At 38.4% G+C, this 19,064-nt stretch overlaps 1 protein-coding gene across 5 annotated transcripts in view; it reads left to right on the forward strand.

Moving 5' to 3' along the window:
* The window catches only part of slc8a2b (solute carrier family 8 member 2b), a 179,640-nt gene that overhangs the window by 153,807 nt on the left and 6,769 nt on the right, over window positions 1–19,064 (forward strand). For 4 of the 5 annotated variants that reach the window (XM_039678864.2, XM_039678867.2, XM_089121526.1 and 1 more), the window contains exons 3-12: window positions 628–765; window positions 3,532–3,759; window positions 6,886–7,230; window positions 9,006–9,461; window positions 11,700–12,076; window positions 13,742–13,845; window positions 15,361–15,378; window positions 15,894–16,018; window positions 17,958–18,057; window positions 18,548–18,826. In XM_039678864.2, the coding sequence (XP_039534798.1) occupies window positions 628–765; window positions 3,532–3,759; window positions 6,886–7,230; window positions 9,006–9,461; window positions 11,700–12,076; window positions 13,742–13,845; window positions 15,361–15,378; window positions 15,894–16,018; window positions 17,958–18,057; window positions 18,548–18,826 (2,170 nt within the window). The remainder of the gene's footprint in view (window positions 1–627; window positions 766–3,531; window positions 3,760–6,885; window positions 7,231–9,005; window positions 9,462–11,699; window positions 12,077–13,741; window positions 13,846–15,360; window positions 15,379–15,893; window positions 16,019–17,957; window positions 18,058–18,547; window positions 18,827–19,064) is intronic. The other variant, XM_089121527.1, reaches the window with a different exon arrangement.

A 19,064-nucleotide genomic window follows, 5' to 3' on the forward strand; every position in this document is an offset into this window, starting at 1 on the left:
ATGGTTGTCTGTGCCTCAGGGTTTTTATACAGTTTGGCGTTTTTTCACCCTGATTTTTTTTAATAATAATAAATGTTTCTTGAGCAGCAAAGCATCATTTTAGAATGATTTCTGAAGGATGTGACACTGAAGACTGGAGTAATGATGCCGAAAATTCAGCTTTGATCACAGGAATAAATTACATTTTATAATATATTAAAATAGAAAACAGTTATTTAAAATTGTAATTATATTTTACAATTTTATGGTTTGTTCTTGTATTTGTAATCAAATAAATCCAGCCTTGGTGTGCAGAGGAGACTTCTTTTAAAAACATGAAAAATTCAAAACACATAAAAATAACGGCAGTGTATATATTTTTATATATTTATATAAAATATTTTCTGCATATTTTGATATTAATTTATTATTTTATTAATTTAATATTATTAAAATATTAAATTATTATTATTATTTTTTATTTTGAAAATTCCATTCCTCCCTCAATTCCATTCTGTTTGCTTCCTCAATTCAAATTCAATTACGTTCTAACTGGTGCACGACCCTGCTGCAAGAACCTGTCAGGCTTTAGTTAGCAATAATGACTAGCTGTCTGTATCCTTAACATGTTCCCTTCTGCTCACCCAGGAGAAAGAAGTGACCATCACCATGCCCAGCGGAGAAACGTCGGTGGCCACTGTGAGAATCTGGAACGAGACCGTGTCCAATTTGACCCTGATGGCTCTTGGATCCTCCGCCCCTGAAATTCTCCTGTCAGTCATTGAGGTGGGTGAGCCTTTAAAATGACAAATGTACTAGTTAGGAAGCCTTTTTTTCTGACAATTAACTGCTCAACTACTAATTGCATTCACAGCAGATGGCTAAACCCTCATTAGTGTAGCCTGGGGTTTTACTATTTCATTAGCAACATTACCACCCATAATTTAGGTGGTGCTTTGTCTGTTCATTCTGTTTGCATTGAAGCGTGATCCATCCATAATTTATAGATTCATGAAAATAAAATATGTTTTGTGGCTTTAGCTAAGCCTTTTAGCTGTGAGAACTTTTAGCATTTTAAAATTTACAGTCTTTCTTTCTTTCTTTCTGGGAAAATTGATGTAAATTTTATGGCTCGTCTTGCTGGCAGGGGCACATAAAAATGTTTGTAGAATTCAAGAAACTTTCAAAAGTACTTACATTAGTCATGAATTTTCCCAGGCTTTGATGCAGGGTTATTATTGTTAACTAAAACTAAAATTAAACCCATAAAAACATTAACTAAAATACAATTTTGAAAACTTTAAATGTATTAATATTATTTTATTTATTTTTATTAATTTTATTCTTAATATTAAATTTATTACTTCAGCTAGTTGACAAGGCAACATTTCTTATTTTTATTCAGTTTTTGTTCAAGTTTATGTACTTATATAACCAAGGGGCCATTTACACACCGATTTCAACTAAAAACGTAAAACTTTTTACGCGTTTTAATTTTTTAGGCGGGAAACGCAAACTTTTAGTGCTAGTTTTACCGTTATTGTCTTTGTGAAAATCAACAAAAATGTGAATTTTTGAAACCGGTGATGTCATGCGCATGCGTTACGTATTCAGTCTACGGGGCGTAGTGTTTCTTTACAACGTAACATCGCCAACTACTGGCCTGGCAGCAGAATACAACATTTGTAGTCGTTTTTGCTGCTCCACATGAATGGAAACTGTCATCTGTACGCGAAAAATGCTTTTCCATTTTTGTTGTGTAAACCTAAAACTAAAACTTGCCATTCATGTCATATCTCAATTACCATAATTTCGAGATGTCAACGCGTTCATGTGGTTCAAGTGGGAGCTCTCGGAAAATTCACAGCTTACTGATTGTAATTACGAACTCTAGGTGGACGTGAACGCTTTTTACAAGTTGAAATCTCGTAATTACGGTATTTACAACATGACGTGAACGTACCTGTAGGCATAAAAATGACGAAAGCGCAATAAAATTCTTAGACTGTAAAGGCTGGGTGGGAAAGCTGAGCGGTCGGCATCACGCGTTCATGTGTTTTGGGGGCGTGGCTTTGAAAGGAGCCCAGAAGGAAGGGGGTGGGAGTTTGGATACTTTCAAAATTACTCAAACTTACCTACCCTGCCTTTAACTAAAACGAAAATATACGAATACAGTCTAATTCAACAAAAACTATAACAGTATCAATGATACAAAAATAACACTGATGTGACGTATAGGATATTGGTCCATTAAATCAGTCCAAGCTGGTTTGTGCTAGTCTTAGCTAGTCTCCCAGCTTTTGCACACTTTTTTGTGTTATTTTTCAGCAGGGAACTTTCTGTTTCAGTAGTATGTTTGCTAAAACAGGACAGAAAATGTGTTTTTCAGAGCTTTTTGATGGGTCAAACAGCTTCTTGGCCCTTTAAGATGTAGATGGTTGGAGAGATGCATGCTGATCGCTGCTCTCGCTAATGAGGGTCCGGATCATGTTTATTAATGAGACGCTCCTGGTTCGCTCCTCGTCGTCCACCGCATGGAATCAAACGCTTTCTCCGTTCTGTGTGGCTGTGCCTGCGGGAGACGCTCACCGCTGAGTTGGCCAACATTTAGCACGTCAGTGGAGCTCCAGCTCAGCTTTATTGCCACACATTAGTCTCTCCACGTTGTTTGTCACTCTGAATCTCTTGATCTAATGTGTTAGGACATCCGTCAGGCCTCTGTGTTTCACTCAAGGGCTTCACGTACACAGCGGGATTGTTGTTGTACGACAAACGCATCTAAACAACGTGATCACAATGCATCGTTCATCTTGAAACATTGCAGCGAAGGAGATGCAGACAGGCAGATTTTGGCATCAGAAGTGTGAAATCTCATTGCAAGCTCAGCCGGAAAGGAGGCACTGCTTGATTTATCTGTTTGTCACAGGCTGATCCCAAAGGTTCACCGCCTGGTTTAGATATATATATATTTATCAGTGATAGAGCCACAGCATAGATAACCAACAACTGCGTGCTTTTTATTTCATTCTGTTTTCTTGTTTAATCTTCCCCAAGGACATTCGCTTCATTTTCAAGGATATTCAGTGAATGTGACAATTGAATGCTTCTGAATCTGATGTTGAAGATGAAAAGTGACACAATTCATCTGCTGTTTTCTCTATTCTGTCATTTAATTGAAGCATTTATATGCTCAAATGTTTGCATAAGCCAAATGCTGCGCTCCATTCAACTTGGAAAGTGAGAATTTACAACTTGGAAACTGGAACTAACTTGGAACTAATTGGAAAAGTGCATTACAGTTACATTACAAGATGAAATTACCAGAGGACACGCTGCATAATTTAACATTGTAGAACATGAATGATCGTCATTCAGTTTTGTGTCTATTGTCTTTAGCATGCAATAACTAATAAAAAACTAAGAAAAATGACTAAAGAAAATAACCAAATTCCTAAAACTTAAACTAACGCACAAAATATATTTGTTCCAAAACACTGCTGCTCCACATTGCTACTGTATACATTAAAGATCATGTGATTTTGTGTGTTTCAGGTGTGTGGTCATGGTTTTAAGTCCGGTGAGCTGGGTCCAGGCACCATTGTGGGCAGCGCTGCCTTTAATATGTTTGTGATCATTGGAATCTGTGTGTGGGTGATTCCTGAAGGCGAGGTGAGGAAGATTAAACATCTGAGAGTCTTCTTCATCACCGCGTTCTGGAGTATCTTCGCTTACATCTGGCTCTACCTGATTCTGGCTGTCATCTCACCTGGAGTCGTAGAGGTGTGTGTGCGCGTGTGTCAGAAGTATTTTTACCTTACAGGACTTTTTTTTGGTCCCCATGAGGAAAACAACTTATAAATCACATTAAATTATGTTTTTTGAACATTTGGGATGTGTTGTTGTGATAGTAGGTTTAGGGTTAGTGAGTAGAATATAGAGTTTGTAGGGTATTGTAGCGTGCTTGTGTGTTTGTCTGTGTGAATCCCACAAAACTATATTAGGTCTACAGTATGTCATGTTTCATCCCTAAAATCAGCACGTTTTAAAGGATTAGTTCACTTTTGAAAAAACTTTTGCTGATAATTTACTCACCCCCATGTCATCCAAGATGTCCATGTCTTTCTTTCCTCAGTTGAAAAGAAATTAAGGTTTTTGATGAAAACATTCCGGGATTTTTCTCCTTATAATGGACTTCAATGGGAACCGGATGGTTCAAAGTCCAAAAGACAGTTTCAGTGCAGCTTCAAATGTCTTTAAACGATATCAGACGATGAATAAGGGTCTTATCATGCGAAACGATCGGTTATTTCAAAACTTATTCCAAAAATGTAACTTTTCTAAGGACAAATGCTAGCCTTGCTCTATTCTGTGAGGCGCGTTTGCAACGTCACGTAATACGTAATTACGTTCAAAAGGTCACGGGCGACGTAGCCAGAACTACAGAGTCAGTGTTTCCAAGTTGAACGCATAGGTTGAACGTGCAAACTAACTCAAACGCCGTTTACAAAAAAGGAATTAAAAGGAAAAACAACGATGTCGGACGATTTTGATTCTGTACTTCCGGCTACGTCGCCCGTGACCTTTTGAACGTAATTACGTATTACGTGACGTTGCAAACGCGCCTCACAATATATTACAAGGCTAGCATTTGTCCTTAGAAAAGTTACATTTTTGGAATAAGTTTTGAAATAACCGATCGTTTCGCATGATAAGACCCTTATTCATCGTTTGGTGTCGTTTAAAGACATTTGAAGCTGCATCTGAAACTGTTATTAACTGTCTTTTGGACCTCGGTTGGACCTGGTTCCCATTGAAGTCCATTATAAGGAGAAAAATCCTGGTATGCTTTCATCAAAAACCTTAATTTCTTTTCGACTGAGGAAAGAAAGATATGGACATCTTGGATGACATGGGGGTGAGTAATTTATCAGCAAAAGTTTTTTCAAAAGTGAACTAATCCTTTAATTCAGTTTCCAAATGTACACATCAATTTCGTTACATGCGAAGTAACATATACTACGTGCATATTTATGGATATAATACAAAGTCGATTGCCAAAGTCTTAGAGAACGTTAAAGATATTTTGCATTGTGACATTTCATGACAATTATGATAACTTCACTGCAAATCCCTTTAGTAAATGTCTAAAAGTATTTCATTCTCATTACTGAAATGTGAAAAGTAACGATTTACACTAATGAGAATCTAATGAGAATCACCTTTGAGAATATTGAGAATTACTGAAAATGTATTTAATCTTACTGTTCATATAATTCTTTATTTATTAATAAAAATGTATAAAATTATTATTTTTTTATAAAATATAAAAAATAAAAAAAATATTTTTTGGGGATTTACACCCACCCACACACACACACACACACACACACATATATATATATATATACAGTGTTGGGGAAGCTACTCTGAAACTGTAGTTTGACAAGCTACAAGCTACTCGTAAGTTAAAGTAGTTAAACTACAGTCAAGCTACTCTTTTGGAAAAGTAGTTAGCTACACTACAAGTTACTATCAAAAAGTAGCTAGCTACATTGAAACTACTTTTGCTTTTCTGAACAACGTATATTATTAATAACTGAATAAGTGTCTAAGGAAGGACAGAAGGGGACAACAATACTTTTTGAAATCATAATTTTATTGCATTGTTTTAAACACTAAATGTTTTACTTAAAACATGTAAAACATTTAGTGTTTAAAACAATGCAATAAAATTATGATCTCAAAAAGTATTGTTTTATTACACACAACACCCAAATATCTCAGAATGTTTGTCAAAAGTGCAAAATTGCAACAAATAGCTGACAACATTGCAAGAACAAAATATACATCCAACGTAAATTGCATGTAGAACATTTTCTCATAAAACTTGGACAAATAATGCCATGGGTAATTAACTTTAGTTGTTTCTCCATCCTCCAAATCTGCCGTCACGTCTTGCTCCATCATCATGTGTGTGTCAACACACTTCCAACCCGATCTCACGGGAATTCGTACGAATTTTACGAGGTGGCTAATTCGTAACAATTCATACGACCTCAGTCGTACAAATTAGTACGATTTTTGCTAAATCGTACATATTTTACGAATTGGCCAATTCGTATGAATTCGTACGAATGACCTACCCCTGACCCCGCCCCTAAACATAACCTTCACGTGGGTTTAGACAAATCGTATGAATTCGCACGAGTGAGGTCGTACGAATTAGTACGAATTAGCCACTTTTTAATCACTCGTACGAATTCGTACGAATTGGTCGTGAGATAGGGTAGACACTTCTGTACGTCAGTGAACCGTTAGCCGCAAGATGTGTGATTAAACAACAGGTGGCGGTAATGGCAAAAAAAATATGAGTTTGCAATCTAACAAGAAGAAGAATATAGCATTGCGCTGATTCGCGCAGGCTCGACAAACACAATGTAGCTCTTGCTCGAGCTACACCGCTACTTGCTGCAAAAAGTAGTTAGCTACTGGAAAAGCTACACTGTTTAAAAAGCAACTGAGCTACAGCCAAGCTACTGAAAAATTTAGTTAAGTTAGTAGCTTCGCTACTTGTAGTTAACTACTCCCCAACACTGTATATATATAGTACATTATGTGTGTGACAAACACTGTATGATAAGTCACACAAAATGATTATAAATGTTTTTTTATCTACTGGTCCTTCAGACAACAAGACCATATTGGGTCATTTGTAATGGTGAAGTGAGCAGGTACTGAGCTGTTTGTCTCTGTTTAATGTAGCTAGAAGTGCCTCTTTGCTTGGTTCATATCAGACTGTTTGTTTTTCTTTGCTTTTCCTTTTGTTTGCTGTGGTCTTTTCTCTCCAACGCACTAATCTGTGGTCTGTTTACCTTGTGTGTCTGCTGTATTGATGTGTGTGTGTAGATATGGGAAGCTCTTGTCACTCTCTGCTATTTCCCCGTTTGTGTAATCCTGGCGTGGATCGCTGACCGGCGCCTCCTTTTCTACAAGTACATGTCCAAACGCTACCGTGCCGACAAGAGAACAGGTGTTGTTGTTGAGACAGAGGGGGAGTTGACCCCCAAAGGGATGGAGATGATGATGGACGGCAAGTTTCCACTGAGGGGTGGAGCCATAGGGATCGGCACACAGGAACATTACCAAGATGGGACCGGCAACACAACAGGCACCATGGCAACTCTACCCAACTCCAACAGCACTACCGTTTACATGGAAGGTGCCAAGGAGCTGGACGAGAGCCGTAAAGAAGTGAGAAAAGACACATGCACTCATTTAAACAAACTTTTGTGCATTCATAGTCACTCACAGAACTTTAAATGTAACCTTGGTTGACATGTTTTTCATCCTGACAATCCAAGACACTGTACTAAAATGTTTCTCTGGGGAAACACAAAAGTTTTGAGAGAAAACACCAAAGTTTCCAGAGTAAAAGCCAAAGCACTGAAATATTATTGTTTTATTCCCATCTTAAAATTTTTCAATAACCATGGAACCCATAACCATAGTAAAAAGTCTGTCAGTAACTACTCGCCCTCATGTCTTTCCAATCCCGTAAGACTTTCATTCATCTTCAGAACACAAATGAAGATCTATTTTATCAAATCTGAGAGCTTTCTGTCCCTCAATTGACGGCTACACAACCACCAATTGACGTTTCAAAAAGTTCATAAAGAGATCATAAAACTAATCCATATGATTTGAGTGGTTTAGTCCAGGGGTTTTCAAACTTTTTGTGTGTAATCAAGAATTTTCGTGGACCACCTCATAATACACATAAGAAAATATATCTGCAAACAGTCCTACCTGAATTAATCCACACCTCTTAATAGGCTTACTAGCGCTTACTGGTCTGTCATCAGATCAGAACAACAGGCTTGTAAAAAGAAAGTTTACTGCACACAACGGCTGCCACATATTTAATTAATTTCTTTAATCAAGCACTCGAGGGCATAATCAGGTTAATTTGAACAACAGGCTTATTTCCATAGCAATGACATTTTTAAAGTAATAAAAACACTTGGATATAGTTAACATTTCAAAACCTTTGGCGAGTTTAGGGGATTATTAATCTTCAGAGTTTACAAGTCCTCAAAAAGTAGGCTTGTTTGTCCACTTAACAGCATATCTGCAAAACTTTCAGAAATGCGAGATCAAGAAATTAAAATAATAACAGGCTTTATTCATTCCATTTATAAACATTTCATTACCTCTGCCTCTCTTCAGACAACCTGTTGCTATCCTCCGATCCATGTTGTGGTTGTAACGGCACTGAATTTGAACGCCATGGCCGAGCGCCACTAGCCTATTTTAGTAATCACACAATAACTTGACCATTTAATTTAAATTTTATATCAATATAGGCCCACATATTTGTACTTTTTATTTAAAAAGGGTAAAATTAAGGTAAAAAAATATTTAAATTTCATTTTGCCTTTTCACGGACCACCTGCAGTACCCCCACGGACCACTAGTGGTCCGCGGACCACAGTTTGGGAATCACTAGTCCATAATAGTCTGAAGAGACGATCACTTTATATTATAAACAGTATGAATTTTAGACTTTTATTCACATATAAACATTCATCAACTCGCACATCAGATGTGGTAAACTGAAGCTCAAGCTGAGTGCATCTGAACACATCTCAAGCATGTTCGGTTGAGTTTCTGTTTAAATTCGCTGATATGTGTATAAAAGCCTAAATTAAATCTGTTCGTCATATAAAGCGATCAAGTCTCTTCAGAAAATTTGGTCTAAACCACCCAATTCAAATGGATTCGCTCAGCTATAAGTCTCAAATCTAATTTGCATTTGAATTACAATTTGTGAGAACCAATTCTGTTTGGTTGGTGTCACTGACGTAAAACTTGGCAGATTGAGTCATATGCCCGCATTGAGCGTTGAAAGCCACAGCTATTTTCAGGTTTGAAACAGCATGAGGGAGAGTATATCATGACAGAAATGAAATTGGACTTGGGCAGAACTGCAGCCTATATCTTCTTGACCTTTGAATGTTGCTTGGCAGGTGATTCGTATCCTGAAAGACCTGAAGCAGAAATATCCAGATAAGGAGCTGGATCAGTTGGTAGACTTGGCCAACTACTACGCCCTCCTTCATCAGCAGAAAAGCCGTGCCTTTTATCGTGTCCAGGCCACGCGCATGATGATCGGGGCCGGTAATGTGCTGAAGAAGCACACGGCGGATCACTCTCGCCGCACTGTTGTGGTGGGCGGCAACGAGCCTCTGGAGGAGACCGATCTGGCCGTCTGTAGCCACATCTCCTTCGAGACGGCGTCTGTCCAGTGCATGGAGAACTGCGGCACCGTCATGATACCTGTGGTGTGCCGAGGAGGCCTGGGGGAGAGCACTTTCTACATCGACTACTGTACAGAAGATGGCACCGCCAACGCTGGATCAGATTACAAGTACTGCGAAGGGACGCTGGTGTTCAAACCTGGAGAAACCAGGAAAGACATTAAGGTGAGAAGGAGTGAAAGGAGAAAAGAAAACATTGCTTGAAAATCCAGCTTAAACTACTTGAGGGTTTTGTGAGGTTTATATCTTGCCCCAACGGATCATTTTTACTTATTATCTGGTCCCAGCTTGTCTAGATGGATAATCACTCGTCCGAATATTCGAACGAGCCACTAATGATTGATCATGAAAAGTATCTTTTTTCGTATGTTTTCTCAGAACATGTCTACAACATAAAGTTTGGTCCAACAGAAACTGGTAGATTGGTTTTGCATGGTTTCTTCATTGTCCAAACTGATCATTTATGTTCAAAATCTTGTCCAAGCTGGTTAACAAGTTTGGATGGTCTCAAGTATCCGAATATTCGGAAGTGTCACCAATGATTGATCGTGAAAAGTATTTGCATGAACTTCATAGTACTACACAATTCTTTCTTTGTAAGTTTTCTCAGAACATGTCCACAACATAAAGCTTGGTCCAACAGAAACTGGTAGATTGGTTTTACATGGTTTCTTCATTGTCCAAACTGATCATTTATGTTCAAAATCTTGTCCAAGCTGGTCTATCTGGTTAAGAAGTTTGGATGGTCTCAAGTACTTGAATATTCGGAAGTGTCACCAATGATTGATCGTGAAAAGTATTTGCATGAACTTCATAGTACTACACAATTCTTTCTTTGTAATTTTTTTCAGAACATGTCCACAACATAAAGTTTGGTCCAACAGAAACTGGTAGATTGGTTTTGCATGGTTTCTTCCTTGTCCAAACTGATCATTTATGTTCAAGATCTTGTCCAAGCTCGTCTAGATGGTTAAGAAGTTTGGATGGTCTCAGGTATCCGAATATTCGGAAGTGTCACCAATGATTGATCATGAAAAGTATTTGCATGAACTTCATAGTACTACACAATTCTTTCTTTGTACGTTTTCTCAGAACAAGTTTGGTCCAGCAGAAACCAGTAGATTGTTTTACATGGTAACACCCAAGCTGGTGTAGATTATTAATCAGTTGGGATGGTCTCAAGTATCTGAATATTCAGTTTAAATATTCAGTTACTTTTATCTGAACACAATTTCAGTCAGTTGAACTACTTGCAGGTGAATCTGGTCTCGACTAGTGATAGTCTCAAGTATCTTATGGCGCTTTTCCATTACCAGTACCAGCTTGACTCGCCTCGGCTCGCTACGTTTACCATTTGCATACAGTACCGCCACAAATAGTACCCGGTCGTCATAGTGATGCCTTTCGTTCCTCGCTGCCCTATCAAGCTCTAGCTGGATCCTCTCTTCGGCAACCAAACAAACGAAATTCTGCACATCCTCGTTTGACCACGGCGTATTCTTCCGAGTTGCCATAATAATAATAGTAGTACGTTTAGAAACCATCTCTGGCCAAACTACTTAAAAATGGCGGGATATTCTGGATACTCCATCTGGCGCATGCAATGATGACGCAGTGAATGGTGACGATTCTCTCTGACCAATCAGCAGTCGGCATTGTTTTCACGTCACATTTTAGTTCCAGCTTAGCTCGCCTTAGCTCGCTCAGAACCTCGCCAGAGGTGATACTAAAAAAAGTACCCGAAAGTAGGTACAGGTATAACTTCTACACAGTGAAAAACCAAACAAAGGTGAGCCGAGCCGAGTTGAGTTGAGTCGGGTCGAGCTGGTACTGTGTAGTGGAAAAGCACCATTATATTTGACATTTTATTTTATTAAAGAGGAATAGCCCCTTAAGATGAGATGCCAATTAATATGTGATGCCCCTCACATCGGAAGGGATACCAATGATTGATCATGAAAACGGTATTTGTGTGAGCATTGCAGTACTATCCGGCCAAGTCATAGATCAAAAGGTTTAGTCTAGTACTGACTCTTTTACATCCATTAGCAGGAAATCGTTCACGAACAGGTGAGTCTCAAGGACAGTGCTTTATTTCGTACTTTAAAAGCCTCTTAATCTTTCATGTTGTACACTTCCTTTGAGACAAACATCCACTCTGCTGAGATGGACAGGGCTGTGTATCCATGGCAACAAGGCTGTAGAGTCTGTCATTGGTGAGTGACAATGATTGACAGTCTCTTTGCCAAAAAGACAGAGAGGATTCAGAATGACAGATGCTTCGATCCGAGCCCTACAAACCCATGTGTGATGAATGTTAAGTCACTAAAGTACTTGTCCACGGTAAAGTTAAGTTAAACCACTTCACTGAAAGTTTATAGACATCTGTATGCCTCTTTCTAGGTGGGAATCATCGACGATGACATCTTTGAGGAAGACGAACATTTCTTTGTGCGTTTGCTGAATCTGCGTATCGGTGATGCGGAGGGCATGTTTGAGAGTGACGACACGGATCAGGGTCCCAAGGCCCGGCTGGTGGAACCGCTGATGGCTACGGTCACCATCCTGGACGACGACCACGCGGGGATCTTCACTTTTACAGACCACCTGGTGCGAGTGAGCGAGAGCGTGGGCACCATGGAGGTGACGGTGGTCCGGAACTCTGGTGCCCGCGGAACCGTGATCATTCCGTACCACACAGAGCCCGGAACGGCCCACGGGGGAGGGGTCGACTACGAGGACACACGCGGGGAGCTGGAATTCGCCAACGACCAGACAACGTGAGTGTGCTCCTGTAAAAAGACAAAACAAATCAGATTTAGCGGTGTTTGGCTGTGCATAACTCGTTTCCACGATGTAAGAGTGTTCTGGGTGGTTGCTAGGGCATGCTAGGGTGTTCTGAGTTGTTATTAGAGAGTTCTGGGTGGTTACCTGGGCTACAAGAAAGTTCATTGACAGTTGTTATTGTGGTTATTATTAGGGAGTTGCTTGGCAGTTTACAGGATATTCTGAGTGGTTGCTTAGGTGCTCTAAGTGGTTGCTAGTGTGTTGCTAGATAGTTGCAAGGTGTGCTGGGTGGTTACTAGAGAGTTGCTAGGGTGTTCTGGGTGGTTACCTGGTGATTTTAGTGGCTACTACAACGTTTATAGACAGTTGTTAAGGTGTTTTAGTAGTTATTATTAGTCACTTGCTAGGCAGTTTCCAGTATATTCTGAGTGGTTGCTTAGGTGCTCTGAGAGTGGTTGCTAGTTTTTTCCTAGTTAGTTGCTAGGGTGTTCTGGGTGGTTACTAGAGACTTTCTAGGATGTTCTGGGTGGTTGCTATGGTGGTCTTACTGGTTACTAGAGAGTTGTTAGGCAGTTTCCAGGATATCCTGGGTAGTTTCTTAAAGTAAGCATTCTGAATGGTTACTAATGTGTTGCTAGGCCGTTGTTATTGTGTTGTTAGTGGTTATTAGAGAGTTGCTATGGTGTTCTGAGTGGTTACCAGAGGCAGTTCCCATTGGATTCTGAGTAGAAAGTTTATAAGCAGTTGCTAGGGTGTTCTGATTGGTTTCTAGAGAGTTGATAGACAGTTGCTAGGGCGTATTAACTGTCTCAGTGATCCTCTTGTCTCTGGATATAGCTCTGGTTCCTCCTACAATATGATTTTTCTCCCGTTTTGTCACCCAGCAGATGGAAATGGTGTGTCTGATGATGAACTCCTCCCCTGAACAAGACACTTGATTTGAGACATTACAGAGTATATACGTTGGCGGGACTTGTTCAAATCCCTGGGGAATTAGCTATAGTGAGCTAGAGAGATCAGTTAGCGGATGCAACGTTTCTGTCAGTCTGGAGTCTCTTCTGTCTATGCAGGATGAACCTGACAGTATCCTACATTATGGATGAGCACTAAACATTACCATTTTCCTGTGTGCATGTCAGTGCTGGAGGTAAATCCAGCCCTACTCAACAATGCAGCGTCCTTACAAAGAGCATTGTGGATTTATTTTCTTTGTGCAATGAGGTTTATAATTGGAGCATCAATATGTGTGTGTGTGTGAATGTGATTAAATATTGACATGCAGCATTTTGAAGATTTGTGTGATTTGTGTGAGCATGGTTTTGTATGTTGTTTATGTGTGTGTGTGCATGTGTGTGAGTACCTGTTTGTGTGTGTGTGCATTCATCGGTTCTTTTAATGTGATTTCATGTCAGGGTGGAGCGCTGCTGTTCATGACCCCTGAGGAAAGGCATTAAGTATTTATTAGGGTGCGTGTGTGTGTCCCTGTGTGTGTGTGTGTGTGTGTCGTTATGTAGTTCCAGCTTTCTACCATTTTCTTATTTAGTCTCAGTTTTATGTCACTTGTCGCAGTAATTGATGTGAGACTTCAAAGCCACCACCTGAATTTCTGATTACTTGTGTGTATTTGTCTGTGTGTGTGTGTGTGTGCATGTCTGCAGTCAGACCTTTCAGGTGAGGATCATTGATGATGAAGAGTACGAGAAACATGAGAATTTCTTCATCGTTCTTGAGGAACCTCGCTGGCTGAAGAGGGGCATCTCAGGTGTGTTTTGCACTACGAGAACAAGAAAGTAGCTCTGTTGGTTTTAGAGTGGTTTTGGGCATTCATTTGACAGTGTTTTTCGATACAGTTGGCTTCGCTCCAGCCCTAATGAGCTGCCTATCAAGACAGTAGCGGTTCTGCGGATTACAAAACTCACAGTTCGGATCATATTATGGTTTTTGAGTCACGGATGGGATCATTTTTTTTGGATCTGCAAAAAATGCACCAATTACTAGCATAGATAAAATACAATATAACAAAGTTGTTGTATTCAGGCACAGAAATGTTATAATTAGGCCTAAATGTAAAATGACACTATCCACAAGTTTCCTACGCCCATGAGGCCTTGCGTCAAAAGTGGGCGCGTCTTCCGGTTTGAAGTAAACAAAGCGCGATTTGACATGCTTAACACTCGTTCATTCAACAGTTGACAGTCATTCAAGTTATAGTGATCCAAACTAGCTAACGATGTGGGAACACAACCTCAACCAAATTCAAAAGGGTGAAATTACAGTACCTTTACCCTCCGCAGTAGTTGATTGGGAGTATTATAATAACATTATTAATAATCAATACTCATCAAGGCATGGTGACAGACGGTTGTGCGAGCTGACAAACAATTAAAATAAAAAATACACACTTAGTCATTGTGCTTTGGAGTTTATTCAAAATTATAAATGAATGTGCTACTTGAATACATTAACTGGCACATTTGGTATTCTGTCAACACAGGCTTTGATCCTGAGTTTAGGTGTAACATCAGTAGCGAACAGCCAATCACATGCTGATAGAGTTTATAGAATATTAAGAATTTAAACAAATGTACACAGGAAGATTCGTCGTCTTTTGAGAGGTGATGGAAACTACAGTCGTTGGCAAACAGCACATGTTGTCCCTGAGCTCCGTAACGGCATCTCTCATGAAGATTTGCGTCTTTAAATAGTAAAATAATTCTCAGAAAAACAGCTAGCCTCTTCGCTAACTAACGCACAAAATACCATTGGAATGCTACTTCCGCCGCCTTACCGGAAGTTTCACCCACTTTATTTTTTACAGGAGCGCCCCTCGGAAACTTGTGGATAGAATTGTATAAATTGAATAAAAACTGTATAAAATAAATAAAGATGTGTTTTGTTGTTTGATTAACATGAATGATAGATAGCAGCAGGTATTTATAGGCTGTTGTCACTTTAAGACGTAATGCACGGATCCAATTTAATGATCCGATTTATTTCTTAACTGTTTATGTTTACTCAAGACATAACCGTCTGTGTTTACAAGAATACTTGCCGAGACCCGGAGTTGTCCTAGACGTGACACGGCGCTGCGCTTCACGTCCGGTGTGCGACCGCCTTTAGTATTCGGAGAGGCAGCTCACTAGGGTTTGGAACAGGACCACGGTTCCGAGATGTGTGTGTTTGTGTGTGTTTGTGTGTATGTGTGTGTGTATATTAATGGAGTAAACTCATCTCCAGCACTAACTCCATTTCTCTTGTCCCTCCTTACACCACGCAGCCCTGCTGCTGAACCAAGGTAAGGTTTCAGATCAACCTCTGATCAAACTCTAACATGTGTCCACACTAACCCTCATGTTACACACTCAGCAAGAAGCTTCCCTGAACCCATGAGGGACACGATTATGGTGTGAGAGGGGCCGCTGAAAGTGAGGAGTTCAAAACATTAGACAGAAAGTGAAAAAAAATCTCCATGGTAGTTTTCACAATCTAATCGATCCCAGTTTTTACTCTGAATCTTTTTCACTCTGAAAGAAAGTAAAATGGGTTGTAAATGGATTTTAGTGTTTGAAAATCCACAGTCTGGCACAGAGGATAAACATGCATTCAGAACATCTCTCAAAGCCTGATTTCAAACCTCGTTGTTTCGTTTGTGTGTGTGTGTGTCGTTCGTTGTACGTGGTGTCGTATTGATTGGTTGAGCTGTTATGTTTTTGATTGACAGGGAAGGGTATGCCCTCCATTTCCTGCCTGTTGTATCTCATCCTTTTCTGTCTTCTGTCTGTTTCTTTTTCTTTATTGTGTCTCTTTCAGAGGATCCGGAGGCACAGTTGAGCGCGGAGGAGGAGGAGGCCAGGAAGATAGCGGAGATGGGCAAACCTGTTCTGGGGGAGCACAGCCGGCTGGAAGTGGTGATCGAGGAGTCCTATGAATTTAAGGTATTATATCTGAAAACATGGAAAAAAATGCCAGGCCATATTTTCTTTATTTTAGGTTTTTTTTTTAATTTATTTAATTTATTGGGGAGTCCTGTGAATTTACTGTAAAGCATCACATCTAAAAACATTGGTTATATTATTATTACATAATAACATAATTACATAATGTTTTTTTGTTTTTTTATTTATTTATTTTATTATTATTATTATTATTATTATTATTATTCTATTAGGGAGTCATCCCATCTAAAACCATTGGAAATTGTGGGTCCATATTTTATTTTATTTATTTTATTTTATTTTATTTTATTTTATTTTATTTTATTTTATTTTATTTTATTTTATTTTATTTTATTTTATTTTATTTTATTTTATTTTATTTTATTTTATTTTATTTTATTTTATTTTATTGAGAACTCCTATGAATTTACTGTAAGGTACCCTATCTGAAAACATTATTTTAATGGTTTTTTTTAAAGCATTTTTAATTTATTTAAAAGAAATCACAATGGCATTTTTCAGTCTTACACCATCTGTTCTTCAACCTCTAAAAAGGACTTGACATAAGTTCACATGGTGAAATCATGCATGCTAATCCGTTCTTCATGTACAGTGTTCAGTACAGTCTATATATAGGTTATGCGGCGCGGTATACGCTATGAAAAATGCACATGCATTTATTGATACCAGCCCATAGCTTGTGATTCCCAGTAGATCCCCAATGTATTCCTGGACATGATGGTTAGATTTTTTTTTTTTCATATTTGCAGTAAATTTTAACTCTTTATGACTATTTACAAAAATAAATTATTTGAAGCTTTCACTTAATGACTACCTGGAGTGAAAAGATTTTTTTCTGCTCTGTTCATGCTTGTTGATGACAGCAAAATTTGATGTGTTGATTAAATTCTCATGATATGAATTTTACACTCATCTTTTTTTTCAGTGTTATTTATCATATCAGTGGTGCTAAACGAACAGTTGCCAGGTTCATTAGGTTGTCATGATAGTAATATCAAGAAATTCATTGCCAGCACTTGAGTGGTCCAGATCTGTTCTTTCTTTCTTTCTTTCTTTCTTTCTTTCTTTCTTTCTTTCTTTCTTTCTTTCTTTCTTTCTTTCTTTCTTTCTTTCTTTCTTTCTTTCTTTCTTTCTTATACACACACAAACACACAAATATGTGTGTGGGTTTATTATTAAATATGTATGCATATATTTATATTTTTATTGTATATACATATTTATAAAAAAAATGTATCATCACAAAAATCCCACTGAATCTGATATATTTTAAATTCTGAAAATATATAATAGTAATAGTAATCGTAATATATCTATTTATTTGTATTATTATTATTAATAATAATAATAATATGTATGCATATATTAATATTTTATTATATATAGATATATTTATTTGTATTATTGTTTTTGTTCACAAAAATCGCACTGAATCTGATATTTTAAATTCTGAAAAGATAAATGTATTTATTATATATATATATATATATATATTATGTATTTGTGAGCAAAAATCACATTGAATCTGATATTTAAATAAATAAATATTGACATCAGAGTGAACAGTGACATCAGAATGATTTTTTTATGTCAATCTAAAAATGACTTGTCATATATCATAATTGTGCATTATATGAAATGATATTAGGAAATTTTTGTTGTTAAAAATATTGTCACGAATATACCGTGACACCATTAGAACAAGCACAGTCCCAAGTTTTTCACTAGTGATTATCCTAAACTGTGACATCAAAGAAAAGTCCTTTGCATGAGTTTCATACCTTGACTTTTATGACTTTTACCTGAGTTTAAACACAAGTTCATTGTGTCTGATATGGGCCACATTAATGAAGAACAACCTTAAATGTACTTAATCCCGTGGTCTAAATGTTGCCAGTGATCTGTTGCTGTGTTTCAGAGCACCGTTGATAAACTGATCAAGAAGACTAACCTGGCGCTGGTCATCGGCACTCATTCCTGGCGAGAGCAGTTTGTGGATGCAGTGACCGTCAGTGCAGGTCTGTCTCACACACCTTCAACAGTGTGTTGGATGTCTCTTATGAAATAGGAATACATTGTATGAGTCACACTGCATTCCCTCAGCAATACACAGACTTAATAAAACACATAATGAGGCTCTTTCATTCTCAAGCTGCTCCTCTTAAAAGCTCAGTCTCAGGAGCTTCAGCAATACACAATAGCTCAGATCAAAAATGACTTGTTTTGTAAGCATTTGTGCACTTCGCTTTCATGGAACAGAAGAGTGTTCAGTGTGCAATTTTCTATAACAACTTAAAATGTATCACAAAGGCACCATAGAAAATGGTCCGTACTGTTTATTTAAAGTTATTTATTTAGTTTTGATGAAACTTTTGCATTGAAGGATATAAGGTTTGTGTGGTAAGTAAGTGGTGTGATACTGCCATCTGGTGGTTAATTGTGTTAATGACAAGTAAAATTGTCCAGAATGTGCTGGTTTAAATCTTTAATTGTGTGTGTCATCCTCAGGTGATGGAGACGATGACGAAGATGAGGGTCGAGAGGAGCGTCTCCCGTCCTGCTGCGATTACGTCATGCACTTCCTGACAGTGTTCTGGAAGGTTCTGTTCGCGTTCGTTCCGCCCACGGAGTACTGGAACGGATGGGCCTGTTTCGTGGTGTCCATCATTGTAATTGGCCTCCTCACTGCTGTCATCGGAGACCTGGCGTCTCACTTCGGCTGCACTGTCGGCCTTCGCGACACCGTCACCGCAGTCGTGTTCGTGGCTCTGGGCACTTCTATCCCAGGTGTGCTTTTGGACATTTATTCCAGTATTCACGGGCACTTCAACCACACTTTCAAATCGCTGAATGACACTGCATTAGATAACAGCATAAATGCAAGATGAATTGATTGTGAAAAAAAATGCACAAACATATATATATTTTTTACTTTTCACTTATTATTACAGTATTATTGCAATTTTTATTTGAAAAGACTGTTACTCCAGTCTTCAATGTCACATGATCCTCCAGAAATCAGTCT

This window comes from Pimephales promelas, chromosome 16 (genome assembly GCF_988280905.1).
Source record: "Pimephales promelas chromosome 16, fPimPro1.hap1.1, whole genome shotgun sequence".
NCBI classification, from domain to species: domain Eukaryota; kingdom Metazoa; phylum Chordata; class Actinopteri; order Cypriniformes; family Leuciscidae; genus Pimephales; species Pimephales promelas.